The sequence below is a fragment of the Protopterus annectens genome, chromosome 8.part0, assembly GCF_019279795.1.
Source record: "Protopterus annectens isolate FY-2018-M chromosome 8.part0, PAN1.0, whole genome shotgun sequence".
In the NCBI taxonomy this organism is placed as follows: domain Eukaryota; kingdom Metazoa; phylum Chordata; order Ceratodontiformes; family Protopteridae; genus Protopterus; species Protopterus annectens.
This window is the reverse complement of record NC_056741.1, coordinates 955,991,340-956,012,756: the sequence shown is the minus strand read 5'-3', so window position 1 is coordinate 956,012,756 and position 21,417 is coordinate 955,991,340. Positions and strand designations below refer to the sequence as shown.

At 35.0% G+C, this 21,417-nt stretch overlaps 1 protein-coding gene across 7 annotated transcripts in view; it reads right to left on the bottom strand.

Moving 5' to 3' along the window:
• The window catches only part of MAG (myelin associated glycoprotein), a 2,406,588-nt gene that overhangs the window by 621,703 nt on the left and 1,763,468 nt on the right, over positions 1 to 21,417 (bottom strand). For all 7 annotated transcript variants that reach the window (XM_044080483.1, XM_044080481.1, XM_044080485.1 and 4 more), the window contains one exon: positions 3,668 to 3,925. In XM_044080483.1, the coding sequence (XP_043936418.1) occupies positions 3,668 to 3,925 (258 nt within the window). The remainder of the gene's footprint in view (positions 1 to 3,667; positions 3,926 to 21,417) is intronic.

The window sequence follows — 21,417 nt, the reverse complement described above, 5'->3', positions numbered from 1 at the left end:
TTCGTTCTTCTGACCATGCAATATCATAATATAGATCCCATTTGTTTCTCCACTGAAGTGAAAATTGTTAGGCCAATTTATTCCCCAGTGAAAGAAAGAATTGGGTGTTAATGAGCGGGCTAGTCAGCCAGTCATGCAAACTCTCCTAACCCATCCCCTTTGCACCTTATGCACTCCACAGCTGCTGCCCTCAGGAGAACCTCTTGGCTTTGTGACATGCTTTACCTTGCACTGTGCACAGCTGTAGGTGACTCATGCTGCTACCAGTATCATTCTACAATTTGACATCCCTCAACTATAAGTATAGCAGCAAAGCTGAAAAAGACTGAAAGTGTATTTCCCAGTTTAGTATTCCTCACTAAGGATCCATCTCCAGAAATGAAAAGCAAATATAAAAATAAATAACTAATAAATACAATAAAAAGGGACCATTCAATTACCCCAGCACGCCTCACATTTTTCATAAGAAGGACCAGCTCCTCTGCACCCCTTAACTCTTAGGAGGAGCAAAAACTGGAGAAATGTATCCACATCCAACTAATGCCTTTTCTGACTCAAAACCAACTTCTTACTCCTACCCAACATGGATTCCGACCTGGGCCCAGCAGCATGACAGCTCTGCTCTCCTTCTTAGAAACAGTCAATAAAGCTCGAGATTCTGGGAATATGGTATCAACAGTGATACTAGATCTTTCTAAAGCATTTGATACTGTTTCCCATACCCATCTTCTGAGTCATCTTTCAAATCTGAACCTCTCCCATAACACACTATCCTGGTTCTCAAGTTACCTGCCAGACAGATCTCAGGCCATAAAATGGAGAAAACGCATGTCACCTTTTCTTCCCACCTCCACCGGTGTTCCTCAGTGATCCATCCTTGGTCCAATGCTGTTCAATATCTTCATCAATAATTTTCACTCTGCCATTCCAAATGCTAAAATCATTCAATATGCAGATGACTCAACTTTAGCCTGCTCTGCTACTAACCTCCCAGAACTTCTAACTAGGTCCCAGACCACCTTCTCAACTACTGAGATCTGGATGTACCAAACCCACCTCTCTCTCAATGCAAATAAATCAAAAATACTGCTTTTTCCTCCCACAAAATTATTCTCTTATGACAAAACCTCTTTCCAAGTCCTTAGCCATAACAACTCTCCCATCGAAATAGTCCTGTTCAAAATATTACTTGGAGTAACTATTGACGAACACCTTAAGTTCAAAAACCACATTTTGCAAAATATAAATAAATAAATAAATAAATAAATAAATAAAAACTTGGCATGCTCTACAGGAACAATCACTTTCTCTCCTCTTCTACTAGGCTTAAACTCACCTTGACCTATCGCCTTCCCTCCCCAATATATGGTGCTTATCAACCTATCCTCCTCCATGACTTCCAAACTTGAAAATTGTTACAATAAAATTTCTAAATGTATTACCAAATCTAAACACTCCACTCATCACTGTATAACCATACAATCCGTAAACTGATTAGAGCTTTCTAACTATCTGGACTACCTCCAACTTACCACTGCCCAGAGGTTAATTTTTAACCCAACCAAAGGCCCAGCACTGACAGACATCCTTCCCCTTTACGCCCCTAACAGAACTCTCAGATCAAAACACCAAAATCTAATTTGTCCACAAACCTAAACATCCTGCTGGATAACTTCTCCTCTCTTTCTCCCTTGGCAAGAAATGGAATGCCCCCCCCTCACTAAAAACAATGCAGAACAACTGATAACTTTAAAACTCAACTACACTCCTACCTCTTTTCCAAATGGAAATGTAACTGTATTCTCCCTACCTAGATTCACTTATAGGAAAAACTCTTGCAGGGTACCACCCTGCGGTCTTTTTTCTAAGTATCTCGTAAGCATTCATGATCGAACAACGGCCAATTTCCATACCAGACATCGCTCTATGTAAATATTGTAAATAGCTATGTTATTGCATAAGCTGCTCCATGTAAATATTGTAAGTAGCTATTAACTGACTGTTTGAACACTTTGTTAAATATATTGTATATTTTGTACTATTGTTATACTTACCGGTCTACATGAAATCGGTGGTTTGGGTATATGATGGGATGTAATCTTCATGTCATTTCTGCTTCTGTGCAGATATTGTGTATTCTATCTTTACTCACTTTCAAAAGCATTTGTATTTTGCAAATTCTACTACACTTTTCTGTATTTTGGTGTTTTTGGAGCTTTTCTCCCTGTGCATCCACTGAAAATGGGCTCCCTGAGCCCAGTGGACTTCCCCAGTAATCAAACTGGAAATAAATAAATAAAATAACTTTTACGTTTAAAAACTATAATAGCCAACTTAGTAATACAACACATGGAGCACTGAAGCAAGTGCTTCAGTCCTGACAAAAAAAGCTATATATAATTTCTGTACTGGCATTCACAATTGCAGGTATGGAAATTAATGTCTGTACTGCACTAATGATGGATCAGTATCTGATGATTGCGTCCCCTCCACACACACACACACACACACACACACACACACACACACACACACACACACACACACACACACGCATGCACACATGCAGTGTCTGTTCACATTGCCCCACCATAGATATGCTTCTGGCACTGACAACATGTTACACTCCTTTCTGCAGGTAATACACCTGTACACCAATAGGTGTTGACAATGCAGTGACCTGAGCTGTGACCCCACTCCTAGTATAGTTGTTCTGGTGCCAACTACTCACTACCATTCTTTTCCCCCCGTCCCTCCAGTACCAGTACAGCTAGTCGAATGCAAATCATCTAGGCCTGAGTCAAGGTTTTATTACTTTCCATCTTGGGGTATGGCATATGCAATGTTTTATATTTTTATGTAGATAGATAATATGGATTGATGACATTTTACAAATGCTTCAGGTCATTAAAACACAAGTAGCTGAAATGGCCCCCAAAGCCATTTACAAAACAACCATTTAATTGGGATGGTATGTTATACTTAAGTAGCTTTGATGCTTATTGTCCTATGTTAAATAGAGCAACACCATGGATCTAGTTTGTATGTGATAATTGTATGCTTTGTAGTGCATTTCAAAGTAAAACAAGTCCAATCCTCATTCTAGGCAACTGATGCTGTTCAGGCTTATAACGTTTAAAGTATGTGCAATATTAGTGTGAAATTAAGCTCAAGCATATGTGTGTGTGTTTGTATTCGTCTCTCCCCTTCTCTGTCTCTATATATATCTGCACTGATTATACAAGCACTTCCCTTTTCTTGTTTAACTCAATGTACTTGGAGATTTGACTATATCTACACACACACACACACACACACACACACACACACACACACAGATATAGATATACAGATTAGGGACATATGTATGTAGGTATGCATCCATGCCTGTGAATCCTGTTTATTTACTCTGCATTTTTCAGGGTGAGTTTCACAGGTGATGAGAGTAATTATAACAATTAGACTAATGTTAAGTGCTTTCATCTGTGTAATTTGCACAATTAGGCAAATATATAATGTAGAAAATGTCCTGCTAGGTTTACTCACATGTTTATGAGAAAGAATGATAAAGGCTCTATCTGAATAATTTCAATCGCTTCTCACATGCTTAAAAGCATTTGTCTAATGCATCCCATCAACTATTTTCTATAGAGAAGTGGGTACTTACATTTTACAGAGAGGTAAAGTGTGCTGTTCTTTTCTCCATGTTTGTTCTGAGCAAGGCAAGTATAGAGACCCTCATGTGTGAAGTCCACATTTTCAATTTCCCAAGTAAGCATTTCTGCGTGGGTGTGTGCCAGAACCTCATCATTCAGTAGCCACTGGATATCTGACAGAGGACTGCTGTCAACAGAACAGTGCAGGACCACTTTGGAACCCTCTGTTGTCTCCATGGAATGATTCACTTCCACTTTGCGAGGAGCATCTGAAATTAGACAAAACAGAGAAAGACACAGAAGGGTTTACATTTTGCAAGAAATAAGCAAAGGACAGCTACAATACTTACATTACTAAGAAATTGACTTAGAGCATGCTGAAAGTTCTTAACATGCTGGTATTACCAGGGACTGGTGAGACAAAGTTCATAGCTCCGAGCTCCATAAATAACTCTTCTCTTATTTTAGTAGAAAAAGCAGAGATCTTCTTATGTGAAACTATGAACTGATGAAGTACAGATGTAAACTGCCTGTACTACTGCTGCACTTATGATACCAACAATGAGAGCATGTCTGTACACATCAAGGAAATTTCATGGTTTCTGTATGTATTTATGTTATCTATGTATCTTTTTGTCTTTGTTGAGTTTGCTGAAACTATTTGTTATGATAACCCAGGGAACAAAAGTTCCACAGTAAAATTTAGTACACATCCAGCAACCAAAAAAAAAAAAAAAGGTTCCCTATTATATGATTGAAGTCGAACTTGAAAGCACAAATCGGCAAAATACCAAAATGGCATATAAGTGAATTCTTTCCGTGGGAAAGAAATTGCTTGGCTGCCTTAGTTATTTTGCTGTTTTCTTTCCCTGGGAAAGAAATCACTTGTCTGTTTTAGTTATTTTGCCGTTTTCGTCACTGTAGTGCGATCTTGGAGTTGGTATATTTAAGTAGGGGGTGTGTGGGGGGCACAACCCCCCATGTCACGAGGTGTGGGAGGCAAAGCCCCCCACTTTATGTAATGCTTTAAAGTTTTTTTTTTCCTGTGGAAAAAAATCGCTGTTCTAAGTGTTCAGGATTGTAAGCTTTCACTTACATGGGGTTTATAAATCAGCGTTTGCATTTCTAAGCATTCGCTGATTTAATATAGACCCAAAAAAAAACACAACAAAGTAATAAAAAACAAAAATTATGTTATACAATAGCTACATATATATATATATATATATATATATATATATATATATATATATATACCCAACAACCAAAATCACAGAGACCACATTGCCGACACAACACATCACCGACAAAGGTAAGTATAACTACTATGGAATGGAATTTATTCCCATTTCTGCAATAAAATAAAAAACAAAAAGAAACATGTATATAGCAGGGGGGCAAGCCACCCTGCACACCTCCCCCACTTAAATATACCAACTCCGAGATCGCACCACATTGTGGAAATGGGAATGCATCCCATTCCGCAGTACTTATACTTACCATTGTCGGAAATCTGCTCTCTCTGCAATGTGGTTTTGGTGATCTGGTCTTCTGGTAAGTGTTCTTTCGTGGAACTGATAGGTTCCCATATATATATATATATATATATATATATATATATATATATATATATATATATATATATATATATATATATATATACACACACACACACACACACACACACACACACACACACACACACACACACACACACACACACACACACACACACACACACACACACACACACACACACACACACACACACACATATCTATATATATATATATATATATATATATCTGGAATACATGCGTTCGGTCATGTTACCAACTGCCAAACGTCATTTTTTCCAAACTAGAATGTCGAATTTCAAGGTGCCAAATGGTCAGAATGTCATAAAAAACTCAAAATTCGACATTCCCGAACACTCTACCACCTAAACAAGTGCTACCATGGGTCAAAAAGGGGGGGATGTTTTGCGTTTTGACATAATTGCATTCGTAAGTATGCAAAGTCACTGCACTGCTTTTGAATATTTTCCAGTCGGCCATCCACTGGCAGAACAAATGCATGCATACCTATATATATATATATATATATATATATATATATATATATATATATATATATATATATCAACCTGTTTTTCAGTGTTTCAGTGTCTTGGTCACAGTGGCATAGCAGTGTGTTTAGTGAGTGTATAAAATATATTTTGTGACCAAGGTATTGAAAAATGTATTGAACTATAGTTACTACCGTGGTGGCAACAGAATGAAGAGGCTAGGTCCCAAAACTTCAGTTTCTTTTATAGCAGCATTTGAGTAAATAACATCAGCACAGAAACAATGTTTAATTAAATCAGTTCTTTGCAAAAAATTGACTAGAGAGAAGACTGTAGAAAAACAAAAGCAATGTTAATGGTGAACAGAGGATAGAAGTGTGTGAAGAAAGACACTTAAAAATTATATATAGAAATTACATGTCCTGGGAGACATGGTAAAATGTAAACAAGGTTAAACGAGGCTGGAAAGATACAGCCAGCACTTTACAGGAAGGAAGCCAAAACTGATGGAGCTGTTTCATATGAGGGGTTGTGCTGTGGAAAGATGGAGTGCAGGGATTCCAAAATGAGGCATGATGAGTTGAGAATGAGTCTTTCTGAGTCACAGGAGCAGGTGTATACTCAGTCCAGATTGTAGTAAAGTCAGTTATTAAAGATGAGACTTGAAGAACACCTAGGGTAGGAGGGAATTTGGGCAGTTTTCTACTTTGAGAGGTTCAGGGCAGATGGCGAAGAAGTATATGGCACCTCCAAATGTTTTGGACTTAAGAACTTGGAGTAACAAAGAAGAAGATCATAGGTCAAAGTGCATTAGATGAACTGTGAGAATGAGATGCACTGCAGAAAAAATGAAGGATGTTCAAGCTGTCGCTCTTCTCCATCCTTGTGCCCAGCATTAGGAACAGGTAATGTAACATTAAGAGATGACTTCAGAGTGTTTCACAGGGAACAAGGAAATGTCTTGTTTAGAATTACTTTCTATATGGCACGTAGTCCTTCTGTCAGCAAAGCACTTCTCTTATCCTACACACTTTAAGAACCTGCTGGGCTGGCCTTGGGTGAAATGGCATCCTAAATGAAGGGAACCCCAAGCCTGCTGCCCCCCCCCACACATATCCTACTGTTCCCCCAGTTTTCCCTCATCACAGCATCCTCAACACACTCTAACAGGGCTTACTACACTGTAATAACTGTGAAGGAAATAATTGAGTTAAGTTAGGGTTATTCTAGGCCATCTGATGTCATGGGAATTCTATATTTTCTGAGGTCCAGTTTAAAGCTTTTTCAACCTTTTGATCCAATGATAGCCTGAACAAAATTCATAGTAAAGGAAACTAAGTCTTATCTTTTTCTTTCAAGGAAGAAACAATTCATATCTGATAAATTAGCAGTTCACAATAAACTGAAAAAAACGTATGCGTGTAATGACTCAAAAATCTTATCTAGGAATAGTGCCTGCTTCCCTAATCCCTCTCCCCAAAAAGAAGGATAGTCACCATTTTCAGATACATCTGGTTTTAGATTGTGGTGCAGACACAGATGGCCACAGTCATATTTGTAGTAGTCGCTGCCAGATATGCAGACAGCATGTCTCCTCATCAATATCTCCAAAACACAGCCAACTTTTGTGTACTACTCTGATGTTAGACTGGGATCAAACTAGAAGAAATAAAATAGAACATAGCAATGTATTTCAAGCTTTCATTGTCAGAGGTATATAAACAATATGCATCTGTGCCCCCACCTCTAAGGATAGCTATGTTTTATGGATCTGATACTTTCTTTGCCAGAAAATTTAAAAAAATCATAATAATGACAGCTCACTGAAGAGTATTCTTACTTGTTGCACCTAATCAATAAACTACCCCTAAAAAACTATAGTAACATTCAGTGTAGATCTCTGAGGTTTGTGAGGAAAGTTAAAAAAATAATGAATACACTATTCACAGACCCTAAACAAGATATAATAACTTATGCATACCTCTGATGTTTTATTGTGAGGAAAATTAAAGTAATGACCACAGCATGGTCAACTCCCCACCCCCACACACCAAGGTTTTAGACTAAGTGAAGTTCAGAGCAGAGGCGACTAATAAGGATGTGTCAGAATCCATACACACAGCTTGGGGTGTAGGGCAGTCAGGCCGCAGAAGTTTGCTATGGTCTGGTTGTTTTTGATATATTTTATGCCTTATTTTTGAATAACTTTTTTCATACAGTTTATTGCTACCCTAGACATATGTATGCATTCACACACATTCTGACAATGTCCCTGAATGCCAAAAAGGTATATCACAAGATGCATAGACCCACGCACACACGTGTCCACATGAGCATGTGTGCTGCAAACTTACTTCTATGTAAATTATAGGAATGTCAATTTACCTATGTCATATCTTTGGTGAATTAGAGGAAACCAAAGCCCAGAATAACTCCTGACAGATGCAGGGAGGGGATGCAAACTCCACAAAGAAGAAGTCACAGCCAAGAAAGAAAGACCATACATGCTCCAACATGAATTTTAAAGCTTTATCCTAACATTTTGACCCAGTAAGTGTCTGACAAAAACCATGACTAAGGAAAGAAATACAGCCCTTTTTTTTTCTAGAAATAAGCTGTCGAATGTTTAATGTTCACAGTTATCAGAACAACATTTGCCAATAAAATGAGAAGACAAATGCTAATAAGGATGCATGTATCACATGTGGGAACAGTGCCTGCTTCTCACCACCGCCACCACAAAAAAGATAATCATTTTCTTTATACCACTCTGGTGTTAGAGTGGGATGAAATGAAAAGAAGAAATGGCCAGAGTCGTATTACTAGATGCTGCTGTCACACATATATACAGCCTACCTTCTCACCTCCTACTCCCCAAAAGGCAGTTTCTTTATATGTGCAGGTCTGATGTCACACTGGACTAAAGTGAAAGAACAAATGCCACAGTAACATGTTTATAATTGTTTTTGTCAGATCTTTATTGACAATATGCTTCCTTATCCCTGCCCCCAAAAGATGGCCACAAGTAAACTCATTTGATACTTGATAATGAAGAGAGCGCACTGTTCCAAAACAAGCTATAGCAACCTTTTGTGCTGACCTCTGAGGTTTTATTGTAAGGAAAGCTAAAGAAATAATAACCACATTGTTCCCTGCCACCCACTCAAGCTCTGTTAACCTTCGGTAAATACATCTGAAGTTTAGTTGTGAACAAGAAAAACATATACCACACTGTTTACAGGCCCATCACAAGCAGTAGGGATCTTCTGTATATTTCTGAGCATGGGCAGCTTAAGATTAGGTTGTGCAGGATCAGTGATTCAGGATAGGGCCTCTCTACTCACTGCATCACTGTACCAGTGATCCATTGTTTTCATAAGTATTCTGCCTAAACCCTCCCCAGAACTAGAGATTTATTGTGTACATACATGAAGTCTGACTGCGATAAAAAATGGATTACATTATGGTCAACTTGTTACTCAGACGGAGTGCAACTGTGCCCACCAGACATTCACGTAAGTCATAGCAATGACTATTTAACATATAGTTCAGCAAAATACAATACACTAGGTGACATTACTCCTGCCAAACCAGCTCAATGACTGTTTAACTGTGATCAGACAACAGAAGGGTATCACATTTGTCCATAGACTGTATGCTTGACTGTAAAATCTAAAAAAAATAAAAAATAAAACTAATAATTACCACTGAACACAACTACTCAGTAGTCAAGTATTCTCAACCTCTTAGCACAAGAATCAGGGACAAAGCCAAATATAATGTCGGCAAAGGCACAAAATCAGGGACAGAATTAAATTATTTTACTTACATAGTTAAACCATTGCTGGGAATTTTCATTAGCATTTATTTTCAGGAGGACATGAAGTCTGAAACTCAAACATGGGTTCATAGGTGTGTACTAGGCCAACAGCCCTGAAGCCTTTACAAGCCTAGCACATAGAAGTGCTCTAGTATCATACCGCCATTAGTTCCCGATGCCTCTATCAAGTAGAGCCACTGGAGTGATCCCCGGGATGAACTTACTATTTCCCATCTACTGAGTGAGGTGCTCTGCTTCACATGTATGGGATGTCTATTCCAGAGCATGGGCAGTCTCTGGGTTATGAACCTGTCCCTCTATCATGTTCTGTTGATTGTGGTAATGAGTTTGAGGTCCCTGGAGCGTGTCATGCAGAGGGATTGGGATTTCTTTAGATGTAACATTTCTAACAGGGCTGGGTCAGACATGACTTTGTAAGTCAAGTAGAGATCAACTCTTAGTAGATGATGTGAGACAGAGAAAAGCTGGATTTTTTAAGTCTGTCCATGTAGGACATGTTTAAGGCCTAGGATCCTCTTCGTGAGGCATTTTTGTGGCCTTTCCAGCTGTTTCAGGTGTTTAGTGAGGTACATGCCATATGGGGCATTATACTCAATGATTGGTCTAATGAGGTCTAATCACTTCTGTGACTTAATGACTACAGTCCTCAGTGATTTCACAGAAATCCATTCATTTTTATGAAGAACACATCAAAAGTATAAGACACAAAAGATCTGTGGCATTCTATAGTATCCAACTTACAGTCATTCATTAAATACATGCTGATTCTTTTCTTCTATCCATTACAGGTGGGGTGAAGCAATGCCAGACATGACATGCACACTTGGACAATCAGAACATGCATATTCCAAGATTAAAGGTCCCCTTTAGGTCAGGTTTTTTTTTTCAATAATTTTTATTTATTCTTTTCATTGATCTAAAATAGCACACATAATAGAACAGGTAGAGGTAAGACCTCTTCACAGTAAGCAGTTGTTATACATTGAGGGTAGTACAAACAGAAATAAAACAATCAGTCAATACTATTTACATTATATACATAGATACTTTCAATATCCGAGAGAAGAATTGTTACATTTCAGTGAAAGTTGTGATTGCGAGTATACTTCAGAAAAAGGAGGGAGAGGAAAAAGAATAAAATTTCTTTAGCTATGAATATAGTTTAGTATGGGATCTCTTATTTGTAATTAAGTCTGATATATTGTCATGAGCTAGGCAAGAATGATATTGAAGATTTGTTCCCATAATTTCCTGTGTTTGATGTTTTTATTCCCCTTATCGACTAAAATGTTATGGGCTAAAAGCTGTTTGGATGCCATTAAATTAAAATTCTCCTAGGATATATTATTTAGGTTAAGCCAATTGGTTGCTATATAGAATTTCAGTAAGAGAAAAATATTTACAAAAATAGTAATAAACAATTACTGGCGTTCACTTTCGCTCCTGGTACCTTAGCATTTCCTTGTTGGATAAATAACCTTTATAAAAGTAACAGGCTCAGTCCATTGTGAAGAAACCCAAAATGTATTTACTTTTGGTCCTGTTAAAACGACTTTTCAGTCCATGAAAAATGTTGGTAGCCCAAAAGTAATAGAACAATACATCCAAATCAGCGACTTTTCAGTCCATAAAGAATGCAGGAAACATCGAATAATAAAAATGAGTTCTATTTATTGGATCCACAGACAAACGGTTAGCGCTTTCGCATAGAATGCTTTTTCAAACCAATACATTTACTTTCTCAAAATGCTGTTCTTATATAGTAAGTTAATTTACAAAAGTAATTAGCAATTAATCAATTAGCATTTTTAAGGTTACAAACCCCATGATAGGAAAAAGCACTTCTAGAAAACGTTAAATAATTCATAAAATATATATGATACATAAAATATATAAACCATAATTAATTATCTAGTCTAATATTTTTTTAAATAAATATAAATATAATAATTTTAGTAAATGTGCATTTAAATGCTTATACTTTGAAAATGTATATTTGTCTCCATGATGTTAAAGTAAAAAATAAACACAAATATATAAATATAGAAAAATTCTTGTTTAGGTAGTCTTTAAAAAGTATATATAATAATGATAATAATAATAAATAATATGTGCATATTAAATGTGTATATTGTGAGTATGTATATACATAATGAATATATATTTTTTAAAATAACATACATTAAAATCTTGTGTCTTTATCTACACCTTCTACTTTTTAATACAGGTTTTAGAGGAACTCTCTCATTCAGACCAGGAGAACAATGTGCCCTAGTTTTTATGATCCATTGGGTTTCTACTGACTCTGTAAAATTTCTAATGTCACCTCCACGATCATTAAATTCTACCCTTTGTAGTACAGAAAACATAAAACTGTGTGTACTATCTGTACATAGAATGTGCTTTGATAGTGCATTCACCTTTGATTTAATTCGTATCTGATAAAGATGTTCACGGATGCGTTCTTTTAGCATCCTGTTCGTCTTGCCTATATAGAACGACGTGCAAGATATACATCTTGCTAAGTAAATTAAATGTTTAGATTCACAGTTAGCAGTTACTTTTATATTGAAAATTTCACCTGTAATAGGATGTACAAAATATGTAATGTTTGAAATCCTTTGACAATAGTTACATTTATTACAGGGATTAGTACCATAAATCTGCAAGCTGTTATTTTTAGCTTTGTAGTCTGAGCAACAAAGCATTCTATGTAAATTTTTCTTATTTCTATAGGCAAAACTGGGTTGCTCTTTAATGAATTGTGATATATCTGGGTCCAATCTAAGAATATCCCAATGTTTACTTATACATTGTCTAATCTCCTGGATATCCTGAGTATAGCATAATGTGTATCTAATGGCATTTTCATCAAAGTTCATACTATTGTTTTGTCTAAGCCTATACTCAGAATGGCCTGTTTCAGAAAAAATAGGTGTAGCACGTCCTTGTCTTAGGTCCTTGATTTGTTGAAATGTTTCATTAACTTCCCTACAATTATAATCCCTATTTCTGAAATTCATTTCTAATTTACACATCTCTTGTTCAAAAAGTATCGGACAAGAGTTAAGTCTAGAGACCCTCATGCTGTGGCCCTTCAATACATTTCTAAAAACATGTGGTGGGTGCATACTGTCTCTACTTAATAAGCTGTTTCTATGACACAATTTTCTATGCATCCCTGTATTGAAATACCCACTGGGCAAACGCCAAATTTGTACATCTAAAAAAGAAACTTCATTCAAAGAATACATTGTTGTAAATCTAAGAAATGTTGTTAGTTGATTGACCTCTAATTCAAAGGCCAATAAATCCTGTATATTTCCTTGCCATAAAAAGAAGAGGTCATCCACGAATCGCTTATAAAAGAGAACATGTTTCTTATATTTCTCTAAGCCAAATAGCTTTTTCTCTTCCCAGTAGGCCATAACTAGATTGGCGTAGCTATTGGCACATGGTGTGCCCATAGCTACGCCATTCTTTTGTAGATAGAAGGTCTCCTCAAACATGAAAACATTACTTTCCAAGACCAGCTCTAATAATGTGCATATAAAGTCTATCTTAATATTGGTAAAACCTGAATGTAGAATCATATACTCATATACATATTTAAGGCCTATGTCATTAGGAATCCTCATAAACAATGACTGGACGTCCATGGTTACCAATATTAAATTAGGGTTACCTTGTTGCTGTCTAGTAATCTCATAAAAATCTAAAAGAAATTCTTTAGAATCCTTGAGTATAGTACCATGTCCATCTAGCAAAGGATGTAGCTGCTTCTCAATATAATAAGAAATGTTTTCAGTGACCCAACCACGACCCGATACAATGGGTCTCATGGGTGGGTTCATTTCACTTTTATGAATTTTTGGAAGACCTTTAATGATAGGAGTTATAGGTTTTACATTTACAGCTCCAGAATAAATGGAGTATATCAACCGTTTGAATTTTACAGTGAGGACAAAGAGGGGATTTCATAGAGTTAAATTTATGTAAGATAGCGGGTGTGAAATATGCGTTGTTATAGATCATAAGTTGGGTAAATGCCAATTTCTTAAGGGGTATGGATTTATTTGTTAAGTTGATAGCTTGGTTTAGTTGAAGGGTATTGATGGATGGATTGTTCTTTGTCCAATAATCCGAGACAAGCAGATCTTTTTGGAATTTAATGTCTTTGATTAATTTGTATGTATTAGTGATACATTTTTTAGTTGAGAGGATGGTCTTCCATAGTGAGTTACAGGTTGTTATATCATTGTTGTTTATGTTGCAGTTTTGTAAATAGCTGGTACATACTTTTTAAATTTGCCTTAAAATCACTAGATAGGATTTGTGGAGGTTCAAATGATTCCTCATTTCTTGTATAGAACCATTAATGTATGGGTATATATCTTGGATGGTTATATTAATTAATTTAGGAAAGGGATTCAGGTTTAGAGACTGATTGTTAATTTTAAGGTTGGGATTTTTTTGTAAGGGTTGTAGCATCATCATAGCTTGAGTCAGATTTAGATACTTAAAGAGTTTTTGAGTTAGTGAGATAGAGTGTTTAAGGGGTTCTAATATTTTGCACGGTTTTATTAAACTTGTATTTAGAGATGGTAAGTCTTTGGGGTTGATATCCAAGCTTTCGATATGTCTTTGGTATATTATTATCCACATCAGGGAACAGTCTTTATTCTTTGGGTTGTATTCAGCTATTTGCAGTACTCTATTAGCGTTCGTAATTAGGTAGTACGTCTCAAAATTGGGAAGGTCTAGACCACCTTTACTTTTTGGGACTGAAAGTTTGGTATATGAGATTCTGTTTTTTTTTTTTTTTTTTGGTTCCCATATAAATTTTGTGAGTAAAGTGTGAGTTTGTCTAAAAAATGTATTGGGTATGTTTAATGGAGTAGTCATGAATATATAAAGAAATCTGGGTAGTACATTCATTTTAATTACTGAGACTTTTGCCAGGAAAGGTAGTTTTAGATTTTTTCCATCTATTAAGGTCTAAAATAATATTCTGCCATTTTTGAGTTATATTATTTGAGTAAAAATCTTTATTGTTTGTTGAGAAAGTGATGCCTAAATAGTTGATTATCTCTTTTTTTTTAATTTTCCTATTAGAGGTAGGAGCAAGAATGGTTTAGGGTTTTTTAAAGGAAATATGCTAGTTTTTTTAAGATTTAATTTGTAGTTTGATATCTTTGAGAAGTGTTCTATAGCTGATAGTATTTTGTTTACATCTGAGATTGGTGTGGTACAACAGATATTCAAATCATTTGCAAAGGCTGAGAGGAAGATTTTGCTGTTAAATATTATTGGGGGGTTATGGTAAAGATTTTGTTTCATATTTAAGAAGAGTGGTTCAAGATATAAGTTAAAGAGTATAGGAGATAGAGGGCATCCTTGACGGGTTCCATTTTTAATTGAAATTCTGTTAGACCAAGTGTTGTTGATATATAAAGATGTATAAGGCTTGTTGTATATAATTTGCAGGATCTGGATACATTTTTGTGAAATATTAAAATAGGGTAATGTTTGGAGTAGAAAATCTATATTTATTCTATCAAAGGCTTTATGAGCATCAATAATTAGAGCATACATGTTTAGGTTAGAATGATTAGCCTGGGATATTAGAGTATTAAGAGTTAGTGTATTATCACTTGTTTGTCTGAGTGTTGTGAAACCAGATTGTTCGGGGGAGATCATTTTATCTAGTAATTTTTTCAGTCTGTTTGCAAGTATGGATGTTAGTATTTTGGTGTCAATGTTTAATAGTGAGATGGGTCTATAGCTATCTGGGTTTTTTGGGTCGGCTTGATCTTTGAGTATAAAAATAGTTTTAGATGCATTAAAGTGTAGGCCATTAATTTTATTGTTTATTATATAGTTCAGTATATGGAATAGAATTTGACCTAAGATAGGGGAGAAGGTTTTGTAGAATTCAACTGTGATACCGTCTGGGCCTGGGGCTTTATGTGATTTAATTTGGTGAATTGTTGTGGTTATTTCACTGACAGAGATAGGTTCAGTTAACCTTTCTTGTTGTTTTGAATCTAGTTTCGGGAAATCGAGTCTTTGAAGGAAACTTGTTCTTTCTTCTTTGGAGGCTATTGATGTTTGGTCTCCTTAAGTCTGCGAATATATTCATTCGAAGATTTTATTAATATCTTCAATATTCATGTAATGGATATTTTCATAGAGTGTTTTGGATATTTGGGAGGAAGGTTTAGTTTGGGTTATGATTCTGGCCAGTGCTCGCGATGGTATTTGCATTTTGTTAGCATAGTTAGCTAACATTTTGGTTTCATAAAAGGATAGTTTGCTGTTATGTAATAGGTATAGGTCTTTTTGAAGTTTCAGGATTTCAGATTCATTTTGGGTTTTATAATTTGTTAATAGGTCATTCTCAAGCTTTTGAATTTTGGCTTCTAAGTCCTGTTCTTCTTTAAGATGATTTTTTTTATAGTAGGCTGCTTTTCTAATAAGTATTCTCCTAATGTGGGCTTTGGTTGCCGCCCATTCAATATCCAAAGGTAATTGAGAGCTAAGAATGTTAGATAAGGTTGATTTAAGTAAGGTTTGAATATCATTTATTATTTCCTTTTTGGTTAGAAGGTTGGGGTTCAAAGACTAATCATAGCCTTTTTTCATTGTGTTATTCATTGTGATTCCATTGAGGTTTAATGTAATTTTGGTGTGGTCCGAGAGGTATCTAGTGTGTATGGTCATTTTCAGGGCTAGTTTGATAAATGAGTCTGAAATTAGAAAGAAATCTATTCTTGACCACATTTTGTGGCATTGGGAGTAAAATGTGAATCTGTTGGATTTATTTAGACTATCTCCATACTTAAAGGGGTCATATAGTTTGTAATCCTGAGTAAGTTCTCTTAGTGCTAGGTGAGCTTGTATATTATATTAGGTATTATAGTTGTACTTGTTTTGTCTTTGTCAGGATTTAGATATGTGTTCCAGTCTCCACCTAGGACCATGTAATAATCTTGGAATTTATTTAGGATAGGGTATAATGAGGTGAGAAAAATGTGTTGTTTTTTACAAGGGGAGTAAACATTAAGGACGAGAAGAGGTTTAGGATGATTTGGAGTTAGAATAGTTACATAGCACCATCATCCCTCCTTGTCCACTTTGGTTTCTAAAATTTTATCTTGGAACTGTTTTTTAATTATTATAGCTACCTCTGCACAATTAGATTTGCCTTCAGAAGCTATGATATCCCTTATCCATTTTTTTCTCCTTAATTTATGACCATTGTTCAAGTGTTAAATGAGTTTACTGGGTCAATATGAAGTTTGATTTCACTTTCAGGATGAGGTGTAAGAAAAGTTTTCTTTTCTTCTTATTCTGGAGCCCTTTGATATTCCATGAGTCAAATTCCTACATTTATGTAATTAGGTTGTTTGTGAAATAAGTCTAGAGTGATTGTTTGAGATGTTAATTTATGTTCATGTATTGATAAAATAAAATCTGTTTATTCCCGTCCCCACCCAGTGCCTAACCATCACCCCCTTGGACCAGGAATAATGCAGGGAGTAAGTCGTTATTAGTTTTACAGATCTGTAGTACAGTATAGTAATTATGAAATGGGTTATCATAATTAGGTAAGAAATACAAACTAGTATCCCTGCAAAGATTTTCTCTACATAGACAAAGCTTAACAAACTAATTCCCTAAAAAGCACCACTAAAGTATCCACAATCTCCTCAATAGTTTTGTATGTGTCTAATAGAATATTCAAAGTGTACATTCTATGTGATTATCAGTAATTGGGAGGTGTGATTTGAAAAGGTCTTAGTAAAACTATTATATTAAGTAAAGGTCCATTAAACAAGGTTTTTAGTATAAACGTACAAATAAGTGTTAGTATGATATAAAAATATACTAGAAGGTATTAGTAGAACTATTAACTATATCCTTTAACTATTTTCACTAACACTGAAGTAGTATAAAAAACTATGATTATTTTATGTGTTCTCCTTTGTTTTCTGTTCCTCTCTGCCTCCTTTCCATTAATACCAACAAATGGAGAAGCCAAAAAAGGAGAGATGATGCTGACTGCCCAAAGTATAATCACGTTTCCACACAATCAAATGAACGCTTTATTTAAAATCTGCATTTTCGTCCTGCAATGGACTTCATCAGATATAACAACCATATTGCAAACTTCCTTTTTATACATAATTAGTTCTACCCTAACCAATCATTTCATACTTGTAATCCTGAATGTACAAATGAGCTTTCACATTTCATCAATATTAAAACTGTCACCAATTAACAATCTTTATTCATAAATATTTAAAAGTAATAAAAACCATTATTACGTTAAATAACCATTTTAAAAAACTTTTTAAAAAAATTCATTTATGTGGTTCATGTTAGTTTGGAAATCTTAAACATTTATGTTTATATATTTTCCTTAAAAAGTGTATGTAATGCATAGGGTCCTGGTGTTTGCCATTCCTTACTATTTGCTAAGAGATAGTGCCATCTGCTGGTCTTATTTATTATGACTTCTGCAGTTATGTCTTAGTTGCTTTTAATCTTAATAATGGTAGAATGGAAATGTATTCGTTTAGACCGTTTAGAGAAAATCAAGGTTTTAGACACTCACATCAAGGAAGATTTAATTTTTGAAATTAAAGAAGAGAGACAAAAATATTTTGAATTGAAGGAAGACATTGACCAAAAGTGTAGGAGGTTGGTAGAAAGAAAAATAGAAAAGTTAAAAAGGGACATTTTGGAATATGAGAATGATGTCAGTTACCCAAAACCAGTCAGTAGTAGAAACCACCCTTATAAAAATTACAACAAATATAAGGGAGAAGGAGGACATAGTACAGGGGTAAATCAAAAGGAGTCCTATAGAGATATATACAATTATGATTATGATATTGATTTTCCACCATTAGAGAGGCAAGGAAGAGGATACAGTCCAAATGAGAGAGACAATGGAAATTTTCACAAGAGCGGGGGGTGCAAGAGGAAGGGGGAAATACATACAATAGACTCCCCGACCTGTAATTTACCCACTATGACCAATGTTATGGAAAAAGTGGGCAACAAATACACATTGAATGGCTTTACCATATACAATTTCAGTAGTATAGAACTTAAAAGAAAACATTTTACTTTATTGGAAAGGGGATTTAAGTTCATTCCACTAGTTAAAGAGAACAGGGTTCAAACATTATTAGATATAAAACTCTTCCTAAGAAAAATGAACCTAGAATTAATATTTCAGAAGGAAGAATATGGTATAGACAGAAACAATATTTACATAACAGAAGAACAAAGAACATTAAAGAACAAATCTGTGTTTAATCCACCCATTCATGCACAATTAAAAAAGTTTGAAAGTGTAATGGAAGAGGTAATTAAAAGAGCAGACAAAAGGGTAAGATATAAGAACAATTTAGATATAGAAGAAAAAAAGAAATTGGAAGAATCAAGATACAATGAAGGAATTAGAGTTATGAAGCCTGACAAGGGTGGGGGTGTGGTAATAATGGATGTGATGGAATATGAAGGAAAAATGAATGAGATATTGATGAATGAAATCAAATACAGAGTAGTTTCAAGAAATGAGATTAACCTAGCCTACAGAAAGATAGATATGGTGCTAGAGAAGATGGTAATTGAAACTGTCATAGATGAAAAAATGTTTTCCTTTTTAAAAATAAACAAACCTAAAATACCAGTTATTTTCGGTATACCGAAAATACACAAGAATAGTGCAGACCCCCCCTTCAGGCCCATAGTATCAGCAGAAGGATCTAAAACCACACCGTTGGCCAGATTTGTGGATGTAAAAACAAAACACATATGGAAAAATAAAAAAGCAATTTTAAGAGACTCTTGGGACTTATTGAGAGAACTAGTCCCAGAATTGTTTGATAAAGACCTTTTATTCGTGACTATAGATGTAGTGGATTTATTCGGGTCTATACCATATGAAATAGGTATTAGAATGTTTGAAGAGGAAATATTTAATGACAACAATTTGACATTTGAGGACAAAGTAGCGTGCACAGGCTTAATGGATTTAATACTAAAAAATTATTTCTTGATACACAATGGTGAATTTTTCCAACAAACCCAGGGTGTAGCATTGGGTGCAGCCTGTGCACCTACTTTTGCCAACTTAGTTCTCGCAAATTGGGAAGAAAAGTTTATATTCCAATCTGATTATGTAAAATATTGTAAATTGTATAAAAGATTTTTAGACGATATAATAATTTTCTGGACTGGGGGTTATGACAAATTGAACGAGTTCATCAAATATATAGGTGAAACAACGGATTTCCTTAGATTTACACATGCTACATCTAATAACAGCATTGCATATTTGGATATAGAAATTATTAAAAAGAATAATTCCCTTGAGACCAGAGTGTATAGGAAAGATACATATGTTAATTCATTTCTACACTTTGATAGTGGACACCCGATTTATTGTAAGAAGAATTTGGTGAAGGGACAGTTCGTCAGAGGGTCAAGGATGACAAGTACTGACGAAGACTTCACAAAGGAATGTGATAAGTTAGAAAGGATGTTCCTTGAAAGAGGATATCCTAAAGAATTTATCAAAGAATTAAGGACAGAAGTTACTAAAGCAAGAGGTGGAAGATTCAAACCTATCATAGGGGAAAAGGAAAATTTACAAAGTAGGAATGGTAATGAGACACTTAGGAGGGGAAATTACCAACAAGCACTTATTTTGGAATATAATGCTTTGAACAAGAAAGTGAAGGAAATATTCCAAAAAGAATGGGAGAAATTTAAATCCCTTTCGGACTTAGAAGGACTTCCTGAGTCAAAACCAAGGGTAGTGTTCAAAAATTCTGTTAGTATAAAACATATGTTAGAGACAGGTAATACTAGAAAATGTAGAATAGGAGATAGGGCTAATTCAGATAAGGTAGGTACATAAAAATGTGGAAAATGTAGACAATGTGAGTTTATAATAAACCAAGAGAAAATTTATTTGGAGAGCAGGGGACTATGGCTGTACAGTAAAGGCTATTTTAACTGTGAGTCTAGAGGGTTGGTATATTTTGCAATATGCAAAAAGTGCTTATCTTATTATGTTGGTAAAACTGAAAGATCTTTAAAGAAGAGGATATACGAACATATGTATGAAATTAAAAAATGTAAAGAAACCAACGCACTTTATAGACACTCACTGCTATGTAAAGAATATGAATTTAGATTATTTGTATTGGACCAGGTTAAAATGGATATTAGAGGTGGCCCCTGGGAGGAGAATATTGGTTACAAGGAATTATGGTGGCAATTAGCCTTAGAAGCCAATAAAACCCCTGGCCTAAACAAATACATTTCCATCCTACCACTATTAAGATTAAAAGCAACTAAGACATAACTGCAGAAGTCATAATAAATAAGACAAGTAGATGGCACTATCTCTTAGTTAACAGTAAGGAATGACAAACACCAGGACCCTATGCATTACATACACTTTTTAAGGAAAATACATAAATATAAATGTTTAAGATTTCCAAACCAATACAAATCACATAAAGGATTTTTTAAAAAGGTTTTTTAAAATGATTATTTAATATAATAATGTTTTTTATCATTTTTAAGTATTTATGAATAAAGATTACTAACTAGTGACACAGTTTTCATAATTGATGAAATGTGGAAGCTTATTAGTACATTCAGAACTATAAGTATGAAATGATTGGTTAGGGTAGAACTACTCATGTATAAAAAGGAAGTTTGTAATATGGCTGTTATATCTGATGAAGTCCATTGTAGGACGAAAACGCAGATTTTAAATAAAGCGTTCATTTGATTGTGTGGAAACGTGATTATACTCTGGA